Source organism: Rattus norvegicus, chromosome 15, assembly GCF_021556685.1.
Source record: "Rattus norvegicus strain SHRSP/BbbUtx chromosome 15, alternate assembly SHRSP_T2T, whole genome shotgun sequence".
Lineage (NCBI taxonomy): Eukaryota > Metazoa > Chordata > Mammalia > Rodentia > Muridae > Rattus > Rattus norvegicus.
In genome coordinates this window covers 50,255,005-50,273,149 of record NC_141548.1, presented here as the reverse complement: position 1 = coordinate 50,273,149, position 18,145 = coordinate 50,255,005, and the positions used below count along the sequence as shown (strand labels likewise).

Here is an 18,145-nt window from a genome sequence, read left to right as displayed (position 1 = left end):
CATTGCATATCCAGTTTGTTAATCTATGTCTTTTTATTGGGGAGTTGAGACCATTGATGTTGAGAGATATTAAGAAATAGTCTTTATTGCTTCCTGGTACATTCATATTTGGATGTGAGGCTATGTTTGTGTGCTTTTCTTCTCCTTGTTTTGTTGCCAAGACATTTAGTTTCTTGTTTTTTCTAGGGTGTAGCTTGCCTCCTTATGTTGGGCTTTACCATTTATTATCCTTTGTAGCACTGGATTTTTAGAAAGATATTGTGTAAATTTGGTTTTGTCATGGAATATCTTGGTTTCTCCATCTATATTAATTGAGAGTTTTGCAGGATACAGTAACCTGGCTTGGCATTTTTATTCTCTTAGGGTCTGTATGACATCTGTCCAGGATCTTCTGGCTTTCATAGTCTCTGGCAAGAAGTCTGGTGTGATCCTGATAGGTCTGCCTTTTTATGTTACTTAACCTTTTTCCCTTACTGCTTTTAATATTCTTTCTTTATTTTGTGCGTTTGGTGTTTTGACTATTATGTGACGGGAGGAGTTTCTTTTCTGGTCCAATGTATTTGGAGTTCTGTAGGCTTCTTGTACGCCTATGGGCATCTCTTTCTTTAGGTGAGGGAAGTTTTCTTCTATGATTTTTTTGAAGATATTTACTGGTCCTTTGAGCTGGGAGTCTTCACTCTCTTCTATACATATTATCCTTAGGTTTGATCTTCTCATTGTGTCCTGGATTTCCTGTATTTTTTGAACCAGTAGTTTTTTCAGTTTTACATTATCTTTGACAGTTGAGTCAATGATTTCTATGGAATCTTCTGCTCCTGAGATTCTCTCTTCCATCTCTTGTATTCTGTTGGTGATGCTTGTATCTATGGCTCCTTGTCTCTTCCTTTGGTTTTCTATATCCAGGGTTGTTTCCCTTTGTGCTTTCTTTATTTCTTCTATTTCCATTTTTAATTCCTTCAATTGTTTGATTGTGTTTTCCTGGTATTCTTTCAGGGATTTTTGTGATTCTTCTCTATAGGCTTCTACTTGTTTATTTATGTTTTCCTGCGTTTCTCTAAGGGAGTTCTTCATGTCCTTCTTGGAGTCCTCCAGCCTCATGATCAAATATGATTTTAAATCTAGATCTTGCTTTTCTGGTGTGTTTGGATATTCCGTGTTTGCTTTGGTGGGAGAATTGGGCCCCGATGATGCCATGTAGTCTTGGTTTCTGTTGCTTGGGTTCCTGCGCTTGCCTCTCGCCATCAGATTATCTCTAGTGTTACTTCGTTCTGCTATTTCTGATAGTGACTAGACTGTCCTATAAGCCTGTGTGACAGGAGTGTTGTAGACCTGTTTTCCTGTTTTCTTTCAGCCAGTTATGGGAACAGAGTTTTCTGCTTTCGGGGTGTAGTTTTTCCTGTCTACATGTCTTCAGCTGTTCCTGTGGGCCTGAAGAGTTCCTGGGTGTTCCTGTGAGTCAGAAATGTGGGCAGAGAGCAGTCTCTTCTGGCTTCCCAGGCTTGTCTGACTCTCTGAAGGTTTAGCTCTCCCTCCCATGGGATTTGGGTGCAGAGAGTTGTTAATCCCATCCCTTTAGGTTCTGGCGGTGTCTTGGGCGCAGGGGGTCTGCAGCTCCAGTGCACCTATCTACCGTTTCCCAGAGGCCGTATACAGTTTCCTCTTGGGCCAGGGATGTGGGCTGGGGTGGGCAGTATTGGTGGTCTCTCCCGCTCTGCAGTCTCAGGCGTGCCCACCTGTCCGGGCGGTGAGCTCTTTCTCCCACTGGGTTCGGGAGCAGTGAGCTGCGGGCAGAGCTCAGCGAAGTTTGGAATCCAGCTAGAAACTGGAAGTGTCCGGTCCTAGAGGAATTTTGCCTTTGTGTGTCCTGAGACCACCAGTCAGGTCGTTTGGAGCAGAAAAGTTGGTCTTACCTGTGGTCCCGAGGCTCAAGTTTGCTCGTGTGGTGTTGCTTATGAGCTCTCCACTAGGGCAGCAACCAGGAGGGCCTGCACCGCCCTTTCCGGGGAGCCCCATGCACCGAGGTCCCAGATGGCGTTTGGTGTTTTCCTCTGGCGTCAGAAATGTGGGCAGAGTGTAGTCTCTTCTGGCTTCCCAGGCTTGTCTGCCTCTCTCTTCTTCAACTTTTCAAGACTGCGTTTCCTCACTTGTCAGTTAAGTCTGACATTCAGAGGGCACTCAGTCCTATTCAGCACCCAGTGTTTTCCTAGGTACTTTTGTGCTTAAGGTGTTCTTTCTTCTGGTTACACTTAGCCATCAGGAAATGGGTGAACCTTAGCTGACTGAGAAGGCACTGCTAACAAGGAAACCTGGAAGCTTTGGCTGAGGTTCAGGGAATGTGGAGCAGTCCTCCGCCCTAGGAGAAAAATGGGACCAATGGCGTCCCCTGGTGGTCATTTGAAGTTCTGCATGCAATGCCAATTTTCTCACTTCCAGAGCCATGATCACACAGGTTTGTGAAATTGATTCTCAATACAGACTGTTGAGAATCTGAAGGGGGAGCCGAGTCTCATGTGAAACTGTGATGTCTTATATATGTCAGACATCTAAAAGAGTCAGGAAATTCCTTATTTTTTGGGCATTCCCTCGGAGGCCGTGATGAACAGCCACGTTGAATCATGGTGCAGTCACCAGGTGTGAATCCTTGACAAAATGGCTGCATGTGCTTGGACATTACCCTAAACCCCGGCATGCTTCGATGACCGTGGAGAGTCTCGGGATTTAATGGAAGGCAGAGGATGCAGAAGCCTCAACTTGGGCTTCTCCACGTTCATTCAGGATACTAATCACCTTGGGCTTGAGTCTGCTACTTTGGGAGCTTGTATCTTTCACGCAGTTTGTGCCCTGTTTCCCCTCTGCATTCTTCTACTTAGATATCCCGTTCTTTTCCTCCACTGGATCAAATTCTACTCCCCGTCCCAGGGGGCCTTTACCCAAGCCCCTTCTCTTCACAAATATCTGTTGGGCTTCTTGGACTTGATTGTTTTTAAAGCATCTCTTGTCCTAAGATCTGTTGCTTTTCTAATTACCTGCCTATGTTCCTTGTTGGTTAAGAAATCTGTTTGGTTACTATAACAACAGCCACGATAGCTGTGGCTTTAAAATGAAGAAAGCTACCTTTCTCTCAGGTAGCAGTTGAAGAATAAATGGATAAACGGTGCTATGGTTTCACTTTTACCCACTTACTTACAGTGTTAGGTGTTAGGAGTCTCCCATCAGATTGATCTTACAGCATCTAAGATGGCTGCGGCTGCTGTCATCATTTCCTCAGTATTACAGTGAGCCACAGGAAGAGGGCAGAAGATCCCTCTGCTGAAGGCTCTCCCCGGACTTTGTACCCATTATTTTTTCACACATCTTTTAAGTCAGAGCACTGTTGCTTGACCACTGCCAATTGCACGGAAGGCTGGGAAAACACTGTCTTCAGCTGAGAGGTGTGTGAGACTAAAACTTGGGGTTCTGTTACTGAAGAAAGAATAAGGAGGGGAACAGCGGGTGATAGATAGCCAGATCTTTCTGCCAAGTGTGTCCCTGCTGTAAGGAACTGTAGTCTCAGCAATGAGTTAAATGCTGAGTTTGCCCCAGCCAGAGTTAATTGTATCCCTCCTGCTTCTCTTGACTTGCTTACAGTATCTTTTCTCTCCCTCTCCGCCCCCCCCAACATCTCAAGAACAGGACTCTGTTTTATGCACTCAGAGCTTTCTCATTGTCTATTCCCTTTCTTGAAGGAAGTGTGCTAAACTTAGCAAGGGAAAGTATGTGTGTTAAACTCAGCAAGAGATCCTTTGTGAAAATATCTGTGAGTGCATTCATGTGAGTGTGTGTTCTCACATATGTGGTTAGGAGTGTGTGTGTGTGTGTGTGTGTGTGTGTGTGTGTGTGTGTGTAGCCAGAGGACAATGTTACTCTTTACTTTTTTTAAAAAAGGATTTATTTATTTATTTATTTATTTATTGTGAGTACACTGTCATTCTCTTCAGACAGACCAGAAGACGACATTGGATCCCATTATAGATGGTTGTGAGCCACCATGTGGTTGCTGGGAATTAAACTCAGGACCTTTGGAAGAGCAGTCAGTGCTCTTAACTGCTGAGCCATCTCTCCAGCCCACTCTTTACTTTTTTTTTTGAGGCAGGGTCTCTCACTGGAGCTGGTCCATATCCATTCGCTGCTGTGTCTGGCTGGACAGAGAGCTCCAGGGACCTGCCTGTCTCCTCCTCTCCCAGCACTAAGGTTACAGATTTGTGTCACCACACTGGCTTCTTGTATAATTGCTAGGGATCTGAACTCAGGCTCTCAGGCAGACACTTTACCAAATGAACCATCTTGCCAGCCCTTAAGACTATTTCTGAATGAGACTAGTCTTAGCCCTCTTCTCTGAGATTCCTTGATTCTTGTTATCTGAATTTAACTGACCTACAGGACAGCCAGAGGGGTAAAAATGAGAGACTGTCTTCCATGGGTGTGGTCCCTGGATAGCACAAACTCTTAAGGTCCAGGCTATTGGGCTGTAAACAACCTCCACTGGGAGTCAGAGGGCTATGGCAACAAGAAAGGAAATTCTGTGAGATTCTGACTACCCGAGTCAGAGGCTGCAAGCCTTGTGGGGATGTATACGGAACCTAAACAAGACAATCCACTCAGCAGACACAAGCCAGAGTCCCAGCTCCTCAACATGCTGAGAGCTGAAACACAATGCCCAGGTCAGACAATCCACTCACCAGACACAAGCCAGAGTCCCAGCTCATCAACAGGTTGAGGGCTGAAATACAATGACCAGGTCAGACCCTCTTTGTTTAGAAATGACAGACAGGAAGGGTGAGTGCTTTCTGATGCTGTCCTCAGGGCTCTAAGAGCAGTCTGGACATTGAGACAGGCTTCCCTGGGCACTGCGTAGATAAGGCTGGCATGAGTGGGGGCCTTGGTGCGGAGACAGAGAAGGACACCAAGCAGAAGTGATGATGAAAAGTTTGGCCCACTAAAGGCCTTCCTTAGAATTCCTTTTTCAGGGTCACAGGTTTCAGGCAATTAAGCTGAGTGGTGAGAGGCAGTAGGTATGGCTGGAGGGGGAGCCAGGCTGGACTGAGATCAGCTTCAAAGGCCACCCTCTGAGACTGAGGGAGTACTCAGGCTCTTGTCAACTGCTGGGCAGATCTTGTCTTTCTTAACCCTGGAATCTGGACAGCATCATGGAGATTCTGCCTTTGTTTTCCTCAGGTTGAGGCTGGGGGTTGGGCGCTGCTAGAGGCACCTAAATAGAATCTGGTGGAAGGCAGATGTCCCCATTGTGCTTTCTCCCTGCTGTCAGAGGACGGGTGGCTAAAGAGGAGAAAGAGCTTAGAGGAGGCCTGTCCTGAAACTTATCACCCTCAAGAGCTGGTCACTGAATAGGCTCAGAATACAAAGAAATATATACAAAGACAGGAGGAGAGGGTAGAACAAGAGCAACACTGACAACAAATTCAGATGTAGCTTGCTCAGGCACCCCAGAGTTTCAGAAGTGTCTTCTCTGCTGGATGCCGCCCCGCCCTCTCTGTACTATTTACCTTCCTTGAACTAGTGTTTTGCCTGCATGCAACCAGCCTACAGAAGTCATAAAAAGGCATTGGATCACCTGAACTCTAGTTTAAAAAGATGTTATTGAGAACTGAACTAGGGTCCTCTGAAAGAGCAGCAAATGCTCTTCACTGCTGGTCTGCCTCTCTAGTCCCTCTGTGCTAATATTAACCTGTTTACCAGGTTGGCTCCATACTCAGTATGTGGTCAAGGATTAGCATGCAGACTTGAACACTGATGCACTCAGTCAACTGAGTCACACCCCAGCCTTGGCCCTTTAACGTTATGTGATCCTTTTTGAATTCTTAGTTTTTAATTTTCTTGGATGAAGCTGGGGGTTGACAGCACAGGACTCCATCCATCTCCCACTGAGCTGACTCCTAGACTCCAGTTATCCCTTTGATCTATCTTCTGTAGATTTTTCTTATAGCATAAAGAAAAAGTCACTTGATTATCATGTGGTTGGTAACCACTGGACTCCAGGACTGAGAACAGAGGGTCAAGGGCATAGTTATAGTTGCCACTAATTCACATTGTGACTGTCACCTATGGGGACCTTGCATATATCCTCTGTTGGATGGGAGTAGTCATTCCTCAGGGTCTTTGCTTCTAGAGCACCGACCCCCTTAGATGCCAAAATCCACAGATGTCAAAACTTTTGTTAAAATAGAACAGTGTTTTCACAGACACCCCACCCCTCTCTCTCTCTCTCTCTCTCTCTCTCTCTCTCTCTCACACACACACACACACACACACACACACAATTCTGAGTCTGCTAATGTCTCTAAGTGACTGAAGGTACTCACTGCAGTACTCATATATATCCTTCATATGCGAAGGCAACTTTTGCTTATTGAAACTCTTGGAGCTTTTTCAAGTATTTAAAAAAAATACCTAAAGTTGGTTGAGTGTGTAGATAGGGGGACCAGCTTGCCTGCATCTCATGGAGAAAGAGAATCCTGGGTGAAATGACCAAGTAGTTACAAGTGTGGGGCAGTGGTGGGTGGGTATTCACTACATCAATAGAAATCTAGCACTGGGGTTGTGTCTCAGCATTAGAGCACTTGCCTGGCATGTGTGAGGCCCTGAGTCCAATCTCTATTAATACATACACACACACACATATACATACATGTACACACACGTATATACATATACACACACATATACATACATGCACACATACATGCATATACACATATACATACACATATACATACACATATATATACACATATACATGCACACACACACACACACACACACACACACACACACTGCTCACAAATGGATAGTAATTCACCAGTAGATAGATCATTGCCTACCAAGTCACAGTAGTAAGAAGAGACAAATCTCAGGTGGAGATTATAGCTATGCTGATGAGAAATGGCACCATTGAAGCAGTGTTACGATCTCTAGCTATAAATGTGCTATACTGCCAGCTAACACATGCATTAAAAGTACACATACCTAGTGTCTTCTAATGCAGCAAACCAACTAACCCAAGTTCCATCCAACAGCCTGGATCCCCACACAGTGCTTGGAATAAAGGAGACCAGTCACTGGAGAATCCATGCAGATGATTCCCAGTGCCCTTCAGGCCCAGACAATTAAATCACAGATTAAGGAGGCAACCACATGAGCAGATCCATAATAAAAACCTAAAGTCTCCTTCTCAGAGCTGGACCATTAGGGGTTGTGTGTGAGGGTCAGGAGCCGAGTTGCTGGAGAACTAGTACCCCAGGCTCGATTGGTTCCCTGAGAGTTGTTGACAGAACCTGTGTCACCTTCCAAGTCTAGATGATTTATGTAGTGTTCTGGACATAGCACCTATATGTCTTCTTGGTTTAAAAATTAAAGGGCATGTGCGACCAACAGAGAGCCACCCGGAGTTGAATAATGGTCAGAGTTCTAGCCCCTTAGTCTTACAGATGGCCAGAGCAAACATGGAGAGGTTAGAAGACTCAAGGTCACAGAGCAGGCTCCTAATTAAACTCAGACCAGAGTAATTGACACAACAAGTAATTTGCCATCACCCTTCTGAAAGAGAGGACGGGAGGCACTGACTTTAAACCTGAGAGTTTCCTTGTCTCCCAGCAAAGGGAAAGTGCAGTTACGTATGCAAAGCCTGAGAATTCTAGGTGCTTTTCAAATGGAAGTTAAAAAAATTTAAATAAACTCCCCAACTCTGAATGAGGATGATAGTGGTGGTGATGATGATGATGATATGAGGATGAGAAGGGTATCATCAATTTAAACGTAAACAATTTAAAAGTAAATGCCTCAAATCTCCCACAACTACTGTCTAGACTCTATTTGGTATGTGGCCTGGGAACCAGTGAGTGGAAAGGGGAATGGGATGGGACATGGAGGATCAGGAGCCAGGAAGTCTGCAAATGGATTGACTCACCCACCTGGCCTAGGTGAAGCTCCTGGGCTGGGGACAGTCGGAGAAAAACCTTTGCTATCTCTCTGAGAGCTTTTTTTGTTTGGTTTAGAGGTCAATTACTTCCCATTTGGGGGACTTGTGAACATTAGGAGGTGACTGGAATGATGGCTCTGAAGGTTGAAGATAAGATAAGCTTACACAGTGGTCTCCTCCCCGGTAAAAGCCTGAGAGGACCAGAAGTTTCCAGTAGGGGAACTCTGAACGTGGGAAGCTTTTAGTAGTGGGCAGACTAGGGAAGACTGACAGCTGGGGATTGGGGACTTCCAAGGCTGTGGGGTGTGTGTGTGTGTGTGTGTGTGTGTGTGTGTGTGTGTGTGCGCGTGCGCGCGCACCTGCCCCTGCCCTTGGGGGTTCCCATGGGGTTGTACATGAATCGGGTTCTGTCATTTTTTATGTTTGAGGCTAACCAAATAGCGTGTCACAGCCTTCTGGTCTGCAGGGAGTAACAAGATTCATTCACACTGCTGATATAGGGTCAACTGTGTGTCCTGGTTATGACATCATTTCCTCTCCATGTTTGAAAGAAAAGGGAGGTCACTCAATGACATTGCAGTGGATTGCTTGCAACTCCTAAACACCCAGTAGTTCAAACTACTGGGACAGGACCAAGGTTCCAATCTTTGAACCTCTGCAAACATTTGAACCTCCCAAACACTGAACCTTTCCATGGCAAAGCCTCAGGGCTCTCCAGGGAAACAGTCCTTCCCACAATCATTCATCAGTAAAAGTCACCCACCTCCTCCCCACAGTCTTCCCTTAAGTACACTATTCGGCTGGATTTTCTTTCTGGAGCTTATGGCTTCCCTATCTGACACACAGTATATACCTCACCTTCTGTTTTTACTGCCTTTTTCTAGCCTAGCTAAATAACAAGGCCCTGAAAGGCAGCAGCCAAATCTCATTTCCTCTTGTGTCCCTACCAGGAAGGTGTCAGTTTCCCAACATGTCAGATCTGAGCCTGCTGCTGGCTTTCACTCAGAGAACCCCCATCCTCTTGGCTTTCTTCTAAAGCTTCCCCCGAGGCAGGAGAGCCTGGGAGTCTAACTCGGCTTAATCCCAGAGCCAGGACCTATCCATAACACAGTATACCATTGCTTCTATGTTTTTTCTAGGACAGAAGGACACAGAAGGGCAAGGGAATAGATTTATTAATTTCCTACTCTGTTCCAAAGACCTAGAACATGCTATCCTATAAATTTAGAGTGGGACCTATTCAAGGTTTTTTTTTTTAATGAATAAATATTTTTGGATTTTCTAGAAAAAATTCTAGGCTTCATTGTTAACACTGGATTGAAAGATGTCTGTCCTGATCTAAGATTAGCATCCCAATATCCCTTTCTTTGATAAACACACCCTTCAAAGCAAAAGAGGAGACACCCTTTGGCAATTCTCACAGGGTAGAGATTTCAGCTGGAGTCTCTTTTGCCTAGGTGAGAGGAAATCTCTTATTGGGCTTTTCAAATCTGAAATATATGTAGTGCATTTCTTTCTTTAGACTGGGCCTCGTGTAGCCTAGCCAGGCTTGCTTCATAGCCAGAGGATAGCCTGGAGTTTCTGCCTCTGCTTCCACCTCCAGAGAGCTGGAATACAAGCCCGTGCCTCTGTGCTCAGTGCTCAGTTTGTTCAGCGATGGGAGATCCAGCTCAGGGTCTCCATATGTGAAGCAAGCATCATCTCCTGCCATCATAGGTACTTTTGCTTCTTAAGTCCCAGGGGTGCTACACTACGTGGAGGATACTGACACACTCTTAAAAATACTTTTATTAACAGGGAAGAAATGCAAAAACAGGAAGGGAATGAAAGAAAGGCACAAGAAAGTGATACTGAACCACAGAGATGATTCTGTGGTCAGAGGTGCTAACCCTAAAACCTACAGGATAAAAGGAGAGATCTTCCTTCTTTACATAGTCCTCTGACTCTACAGGCACCACGGCATGCACCCCCTCCCCCCCCAATGAGTAATGTAAAAAGAAGAGAGTCGTAGTAAATTTAAAATAGGAGCAGTGGCTTTGGTTTCTCCTGGCTTAAGCATGTAACACTTAAGGGGTGCAAGCTGCCAACAGTTGAGCATGTCTCAGAGATCAAACCCTGCCCTTCCTCAGCTTCCTTTAATGGAGACAGCCTGGGAGTACGCCCTCCAAAGAAAATTCCAGGAAGTGTTCCTATTAATTAAACACAGAGACCTCTTCAATAATAAAATTTAACTTTTGATATCACTTGAAAGGGAAAAAGAATTTGGGTTTTCATGGTCTAAAATGAAATCCAAGGAGGCTGGTGTCACTGCTACCCCCGCCCCCAGTCAATGCCTGACTCTATTTGTCCTATTAAAGCTAAATTCCTATTTGACCCCGTGCTTATAAGTTGAATTTATTCTGTCTTCAGTTGAATGACTTAGGACTGGGAGGGGGAGTGTAAATTTTGCATGATTTTGGAGACCACACAGTTAAAGTTTCTATCATTTTAGATTTACCTGGGCGGGGGCAGGGCTGTTTTCCCCCAGGAATAACTACAAAGAGGGCAAGAAGTGTGAAGAGAAACCCAATAACCTACTTTCAGGGCTGGACTGGTTTTATCTCCCTAGGTCTATTTTATTTTGCTTTAGATACAGGCAGGGTTTCTTTACTTAGTGCAGATTGGCCTCCAACTCCCCAGTTCTCCCGTGTGGGTCTCCTGAGAATAACAGAACTTCTTGAGGGTCTTGGCGGCTCTAACACGCAAGCACACTGAATAGCTCATTTACTGGTCTGGCTGTTCCCTACATAAAATGCAGTTAAGGTGACTGGAGAAATGAAGAGGCCCCTTTTGAAAGCAAGATCACAGCCAGGGGAAGTGCTAGCCTGTGGATGTTTCCAAAGGTCCCTATGCTTAAACCCATTGCAGAGAGTGGGTGGCAATAAAAATCCTGTCTGGCACTTCCTTGGTCAGTCTCAACGGTCTGGCCTTTTTCTCTCAACCCCCCCCCCCCCCGCATCCCCTCAACCCCGGCTCGGCTCGTTCCTTTAAGGGGTGGAAGGGAGGCCGTTGCATTAGTTTAGAAGGAATTGTAGTTTAGAATCACCTGCCCCCAAACTATCAACCACCACTGTGCTATTCTCTCTGCACAGCATCTATGTGGCTGGCCAAAGCACGGTTACTTCTCCGAGGGAAAGAATGTTCTCAAGGTCTGCAGGGGCCGCTCCTCCGGACAGTTCATTTCGAGATCAGTACGACCGGCAGTGCAGACCCATCGCGGCTTTCCAGCCAAGCGGCGAGCAGGTGGAAGGGGAGGGGATCAGGCATCAGGCATCAGGCACCTGATGTCGGTAGGTGAGCCCAGGTTTTTCACTAGGCCGTGACTCCCTGTGGCGTAGCGGCCAAATGGCCCTGCGGGGCCGCACTTTGGCCACCTGGGCTGAAGCCAGAGCTAGCCAGCGGTGCAAGTGGCCCCGGGCCGGCGCCGGTGTAGCGGCCCGCATAGCTAGCGCTGTAGGGAGTGCCTGTGTAGCTGCTGAAGCAGGAGTAGAGCACGGTGGTTGCGTAGGGACTCGGGAATGCGTGTCTGTCGGGATCTAGGCAGGGCTTGACGTCCAGTACAAGTACGGGCACTGCCACCCGGCGCGGTGCTAGTGGGTGGCCCGCCAGTTCCAGGGTCTGGTCCTGGCGCTGTCTCTTGCACTTGTAGCGCCGGTTTTGGAACCAGATCTTGACCTGCGTGGACGTGAGCTGCAGCACACTGGCCAAGTGCTCACGCTCCGGCGCAGACAGGTATCGCTGCTGCTTGAAGCGCCGCTCCAGGGCCAGCACCTGGGCCTGCGAAAATAGCACGCGGGGCTTCCGCCGTGGCCGGGTCACGGTCGGAACAGGGCCAGCTCGGCGCGGGTCGTCGCTCCGGTTGCCCACGCCATGCTCCATCATCAGGTTCTCGACTCCAAGTGGGGAGATTGTGCCCGGGGGAGTCTCTAAAGTCACAAGGAAGGAACGCCATCAACAGCCAGCATCAGGTTCAGGTTCTTTTCACTGGACCGCCCTCTCTCGCCCCGCAGCTGAGAATCCCTTCGTCCCTTCTGCCTTCGCTACCCTCTTCCGAATGCCCTATTTCTCGGATCTCTGTGGCTTTTGTAGCCGCCAGAGCCCGAACAAAGTCTGACACACTGTGCACCCCAGTCTACATTTAGTTTCACAAATAGTAGATTTGAGATCAGTTGTGTTTATTGTCTTCAGTTGTGTCTGATAGTCCAACAGTGCGAGAAATCTAAACCGTGAGTGTGCGGGCCTAGCAGAATGGGGCTGAATCTCAAACACACTCCATAAACACGATGTTCTGTACCGTGAATTAAGAACAAGGTAATTCCGAGCAAATTAAAAACCAGGTATTTCCTGATCCCTACTCTCTGCTTGGAAATAGAGGTTCTCTTTGATATGTGAAGTTGAGATCCACACTTTGGCTTTTTGAAAAACAGTTTCTTCCTCCTCTAGGATCCTTTTGGCAAGTGGATAGTCTTTTTCCCCAGCTAGTCTGTGACTATGTCCAAGTCTGCCTCGATGCAACCTCTCCTTCCCTGCTGCCCCTTTCTTTTGCCATGGTTTAAGATCCCTTTAGTCTCAAAGGAGGGTAGAGAGGAACTCACAAGGGAGAAAATCCAGGGGCAGAGAAGGGCAAGAGAAGAGAGTGCAAGACAGGAAGAACATCCTCAAGAGATCCTGCTGGCTTGGGTCCAGGTCTTGACTCTCAACCCCTAACCCTGTGCACAACCTCTGGGGGAAACGCTGTTTAAAAAGCTTGAGAGAAAATATTTTTCCCCCAGGGGCATATGCACTTAGAGAAATGGAGGGCACCAAAGAGCAGGAAAAGAGAGGGGTTGTTTCCTTTTTAAAAACATAAACGAGACTGACCTCCAGCAACACTGTAGAGCAAGAGAGACACTCCAGTTGAAAGCAAAGGCGGTGCAAACGCTTTAAGTTCTAGGTCAGGCAGATCTACATGTCCAGCCCCAGTTCAGTAATACTTTCTAAGTCCCCATCAGGAAAAGAGCCCCCACACAGGTAAATCCAAAAAGATAGTAGAAAGTTTAACTGTGAGATCTCCAAAATTATGAAAATCAATTTGAGATCATTCAAGTTGAATACTGAAAAGAAACCCAATTTATTAATGGGATCCCTGGGTTCGAAAAAACACCGCTTTGGTAGGATAGATGGAAGTGAACAGGGAGTGTCGTTTGGCTTCCTTGGATTTCATTTTTTAGATCATGAAAATAGATTCTTTACCTTCCCACACAACAACAGACACACTAAAGATTACATTTAAAAACCCAAACCCAATAAACAGATAAAAAGGTGTTATCACCCTGTGCCCTCTTAGAAACTATTGGAGAGCTCTGAACCCTGCTTTCAGGAAAGTGCAGATTCGGATGGGGATACATGTCCCTTGTCTTTTTGGTGAAGCTCACCAGATGGCTCATTTCTCTGACCAACATTCCTCAGGGACACACACACACACACACACACACACACACACACACCTAGGTGGCTATCACAGTGGTATTTGCCAGGGTTGCTAGTTAGGGGACACACTGGGTGTACCTGGGGCTGGGGCAGTTGGGAGAGAAACAACCTTTCTAGCAAAGCTAAAGGCAACTGAAGTTAGTGGGCCCAGGGAACTGAGTACTTAGTGCCCACTACAGAAAACCCACACATTTCTTTTTTTAACACAGCAGAGATTTAATGTTCTTTTCTGGGGCACCAGTGATAAACAGCTTCAAGTCAAGAGGGTAACTCTGAAAGTTCCCTTTTAGTTGCCTAGATTGTTGCCTTGATTATCTGTGGTCTGGCTTGCTAGGAGAGGCTGGTTGTGTCAAGCTACTCCCTCCCCACCTCAGACTAGTGTAAATATTCACCAGGGCCTGGAGGCTGGGTGAGAAGACAAGCCAATTAATTCTTTCCAATAGCAGGCCTTCCCTGACTATAAATACCACCTAGATTATTATAGAAGCCACCAGAATACAAATTCCGTGTTTGCCCCTTCTCTTTCCACAAGCTAAAGATGGGTTCCTGGACCTCTCTGCTTGCCCATGCATTTTAGACCAGGTTCCATGATTCTGAAGGGGTGACCTCCCAACTAGGGTCCCATATATTTGTATGTACCTTCAGGTCCACTTGGAGAGCAACACACACACACACACACACACACACACACACACACACACACACACACGTAAGCGCGCTCTACTCATCTCCCATTTCCTCTACAGAAAAGTGAGTGTGTGTGTATGAGTGTGTGTGTGTGTGTGTGTGTGTGTGTGTGTGTGTGTGTCCAGATGAATCAACAGGCCCCAGGATGTTTCTTCCAGGGATGTTTTGGCTAGGCAGGTAAGGGCAGTGGTGATGAGGTTGGGGAGGGGAGCTCTTAGAACCTGGCTCCATTGGGTCTTTGTGGTTAGCAGAAGGGCAACTTTGGAAAGAAACACCCCAAAATTCAAGTCCTTAGGAGGTAGGAGTAGGAACTGGGAGGTTGTCTTTTGAACTCCTAAAATGAGGGTCCCCAAAAGATGTGCTTTCTCCCTTAGTGACAACCCACTCCCTCAACAGCGCTTGTAGAAAAGAGTGCTTACTTACTCGGCTCCCTCACAAGATTTGAGTCCATCTCTAGGACTGTCTCCCAGGTGCACAGAAAAGGGGTTGCTTCTGTCTGTACTGTGTCGAAGCTCTCAGACCTTCCGGACTCCGGGTTCATTCTTATGTACTGAGGCTTTACTGTGTTCCTATGCAACTCCCATTGTGACATGGTCTTGGAGTCCTTCTGCCAGTACTCCAACCTGAGGATGTCCTCTACAGAGAAAGGTGTGGAGGCCACAGGGCTCCGCAGCATCTCGTAGCCGAGGGGGAGGAGCTGACAAGTTCTCAACCATAGACAGGTGTCGCCCCACAACTTCCTCCTCTGTGGTGGCAGTCCTAATCGACTCCAGGATGCACACTCAAGGTCCTGGACCACCGCGCCTTCCCTTGGTCCTGTCTGCAGGCTGGTGGGGTGGGGTGAGGGGAGGACTAGGACCGGGTGATAAGATCGCAGTTTTCCATTGGTTCCCACTGAAACCATGTGCTAACCCTGAGCCTTCCTACCCAAAAGCTGGTAATTTGGGCCCTTCTGTTTGTCCTCAATCCCTTGTCACCTTTTTGGGAGGTTTGGTTCCTACTGACATTTCTCAAAAGGAAAGACAGAAGAGGAAGGCTGAACTCATATCAACAGGGCACTACAGAGAGGGGTCTGGTCTGAGGGGAGCCTGCTAGAACCCTCTACCTGGATGGCACTTGCGGGGCATTTTAGCTCAACCAGCCCATCTGGCTCTTCCAGTTAATACTCTCAAAGAAAAGGAAAATCCAAGGCTTTCTAGCTGGAGAGTCCCCAAGCGTGGGGGTTCTCAACCAGTACAAGGCTAGGTTTCTTCTCTGGAGACTAACCCAACACAGCCAGAAGGAGCAAGTCTTGAGTCCAGCATTCACAGTGCGTCTTGTCACGTAACCAGGAAGGGAAATTGAGGCGCAGAAGCTATGTTGGGGAAGCTCTTGTCATCTTTAAGTATTTCTGGATTGGTTGGGAAGTAAGGAAAGCCCCTGTCCCAGAAGTGTAGAGGTAGGTTCATCTCATTTCTCCCCCGGGATTCTTCCCCCTTTCTTTGCCTTAAAACTTGACCATCAAGCCTGTGTAGGTGAGAAGTTTTGCCCAGTCTTAGATCTTCAGAACTCAGGCATAGCTTGGGCATCGTGTGAGAATGGTTAAGAGCAGATAGAATGAGCAGGCATAGGAACATAAGGTGCTGAGTCTGGGACAAAGGGCGAACCTCTCTTTCATGAGGCTAGCAAGGCTAGTGTCCACTGGAGGAGTAGTAATTCTTGCTCAGCTCATGCTAATGAGATCAACAAACTAGGTTTTGGTGTTACATTCCCAAAGCAGGGTGGGAGGGTTTTTAAAAAATCGTTTAAAACAACAAGAAAAAATTCACTAGAGATTTAAGGGAATTTCAGATCAAATGTTTTCTAAATCTTCTCATGAAAATTTAGTTACACAAGAGATTTAGATGTTATTTCCTGAATGCTCGATGAAAGGAACTCACCTACCTACCCCTCTCCAGCCAGAAAGCACAAAAACTTAAATTTATTTCTTGGAAAGAGGGGCTGCAAGTGGAGATCAGAGGACAACGTGACGGTGACAGTGGACCTCAGGAATCCTAGTCAAGCAGTTTGTCTCTGCACCATCTTCCAGGTCTAGACAGCACACAATTTTGAAAAACAAAAATATTCACCAAAAATTTCAGTAAATTTGATATTTTTGTTACTAAGTAATTGTATAATTATTTCATATATAATGTAATCATTACGATGAAGCTACATGTTTCCAGCTCTCTTCTTCCCTCCCCCTTTCCTCTCGCTGAATAGAGAAAGACAGAAAAACAGAGAGGGAGGGGTAAGAAGATTTCAGAGGCAGTCCTGCTTCTTATTAGCAAATATGTCAATAGTGTTTTCCCCCAAATAGACCTCAGTACTTCCCACCTTTTGCCCGCAGGGATCTCAAATGTTGTGATAATCTAAACATTTACTTATACTTTATCTGCCTTTTCAAATTTTTTTCTGATCAAATTATTATGTAAACTCTGGAAAAGTGGAAAAAATTGGGAAAGAAGATTGAAAACTACTCAGAAATAACATTCTTGTTTAGTTTTGCATGTGCTTAAGTGTACATATATATTCATTAGTTTATAGGAGTATGAGTCAAAGTAAGGATTAAAATCTCCCCCATTACAGGCGGACCTTAACAGAATGAGTTCATAATTTGAGCTAATATTTCTTTTTTTATCATTATTCATAAGGCTTAATCTTCGTAGAAGCTTTATTCCCTGCCATATATCCTCAGTATATGTACATACATAGAGGAGACATCGAAGTATTTTTTTGCTCATTAAAAACTCCTGAGAATTTCTCAAAAAACTGTGCTATTGTACCCTCCTCCCAGAAGTGGCTGGGAAGGTGGGGAAGGCATCCTGTTGGATGTTTACTCAGGCACACCTCTGACAACCCGGCCGACAACCGACAACCTGAGGAATACTTGGGTTTTGGAGAACTGTGGAGGAGAGCGACCGATCAGCCACTCTAGATAAGCTGAGCTGGATCCCTGTTATCTCAAGTCCAAAGTAACACTAGATAAAACTATAAAGTCTGACACTTCTAGAGCGTTGTCATTCAGCAACCAAGATGCACTCTTGGAAAGTCTGGAAGAGAAGGGCTTTTGAGGGGCAGGACTTGAGATTAACAGCGCTGAGTTAAAATATTTTGCCTTATTTGAAACTTGAAAAGGGGTTCTAAACTAGCGATTCTTAACCTGTGAGTTGACACCCCTTTGAAGGGTCAGATAACCTTTCACAGGCATCGTCTAAGGCCGTTGAAAACCAGATATTTCGATTATGATTCTTAAGAGTAGCAAAATTATAATTATGATAGTAGCAATAAAAGTAAAATTATGGTTGGGGTCACGGCAACAAGAGGAACTGTATTCAAAGGTTGGAACATTAGGAAGGTTGGGAACCACTGGTCTCAAATGATGGAAAACATTCTTGTAAGAGAGAGCACAATTCAAACTGGGGCTTTATTGTGTGCAAAGCCCTTTATTATGAGTCAAGACCCAGAGGGAAGTCCATAACGCTCTCCAAACCCTTGCCTTGGTGCAGCCTGGCATGGAGAATTCGCAAAGTCGTGTTCTACATTCAATTTTTTTCCACTGGGAATTTACTGTCCAGTCATTTCTCCCAGTCCTGCCAGAACAGGAGTTTGGGGCACCCAGGGGAGCCCAGTTATAGCCGCCTAGTGGCTGCCCAACCTCCCAGGGGTGGCAGGTGCCAAAGGCTCTTGGGTAGCACAATCCTAAATGACAGATAATGAAACAGATGTCCTGTCTCATGTGTGGAGACTTAACCTATGTCCTTAAATGGGATGGAGTAGCTTTGTCCTAGGAATGAAAATGGATGTAATATAAGCATCATCTAGATCACACAAGCTAAAACTCAAACCCAAGGCTTAGATTAACTGCATATTTTGAATGGTTCCTGGGCCCTTTCTGCCCCAATTTGCATTCTTGCAAGGAAGACACTACTATTATTATATTATTATTAATTAATT

General features: G+C 46.0%; 1 protein-coding gene across 1 annotated transcript; it reads right to left on the bottom strand.

Moving 5' to 3' along the window:
- Positions 1-10,566: 10,566 nt before the first annotated feature.
- Nkx2-6 (NK2 homeobox 6) lies at positions 10,567-14,663 on the bottom strand. Its single transcript, NM_001127653.1, is given in 2 exon segments — positions 10,567-11,940; positions 14,594-14,663. Coding segments are annotated over 2 exon segments (642 nt in total). The 5' UTR covers positions 14,622-14,663; the 3' UTR covers positions 10,567-11,326.
- Between the last annotated feature and the right edge of the window lie 3,482 nt (positions 14,664-18,145).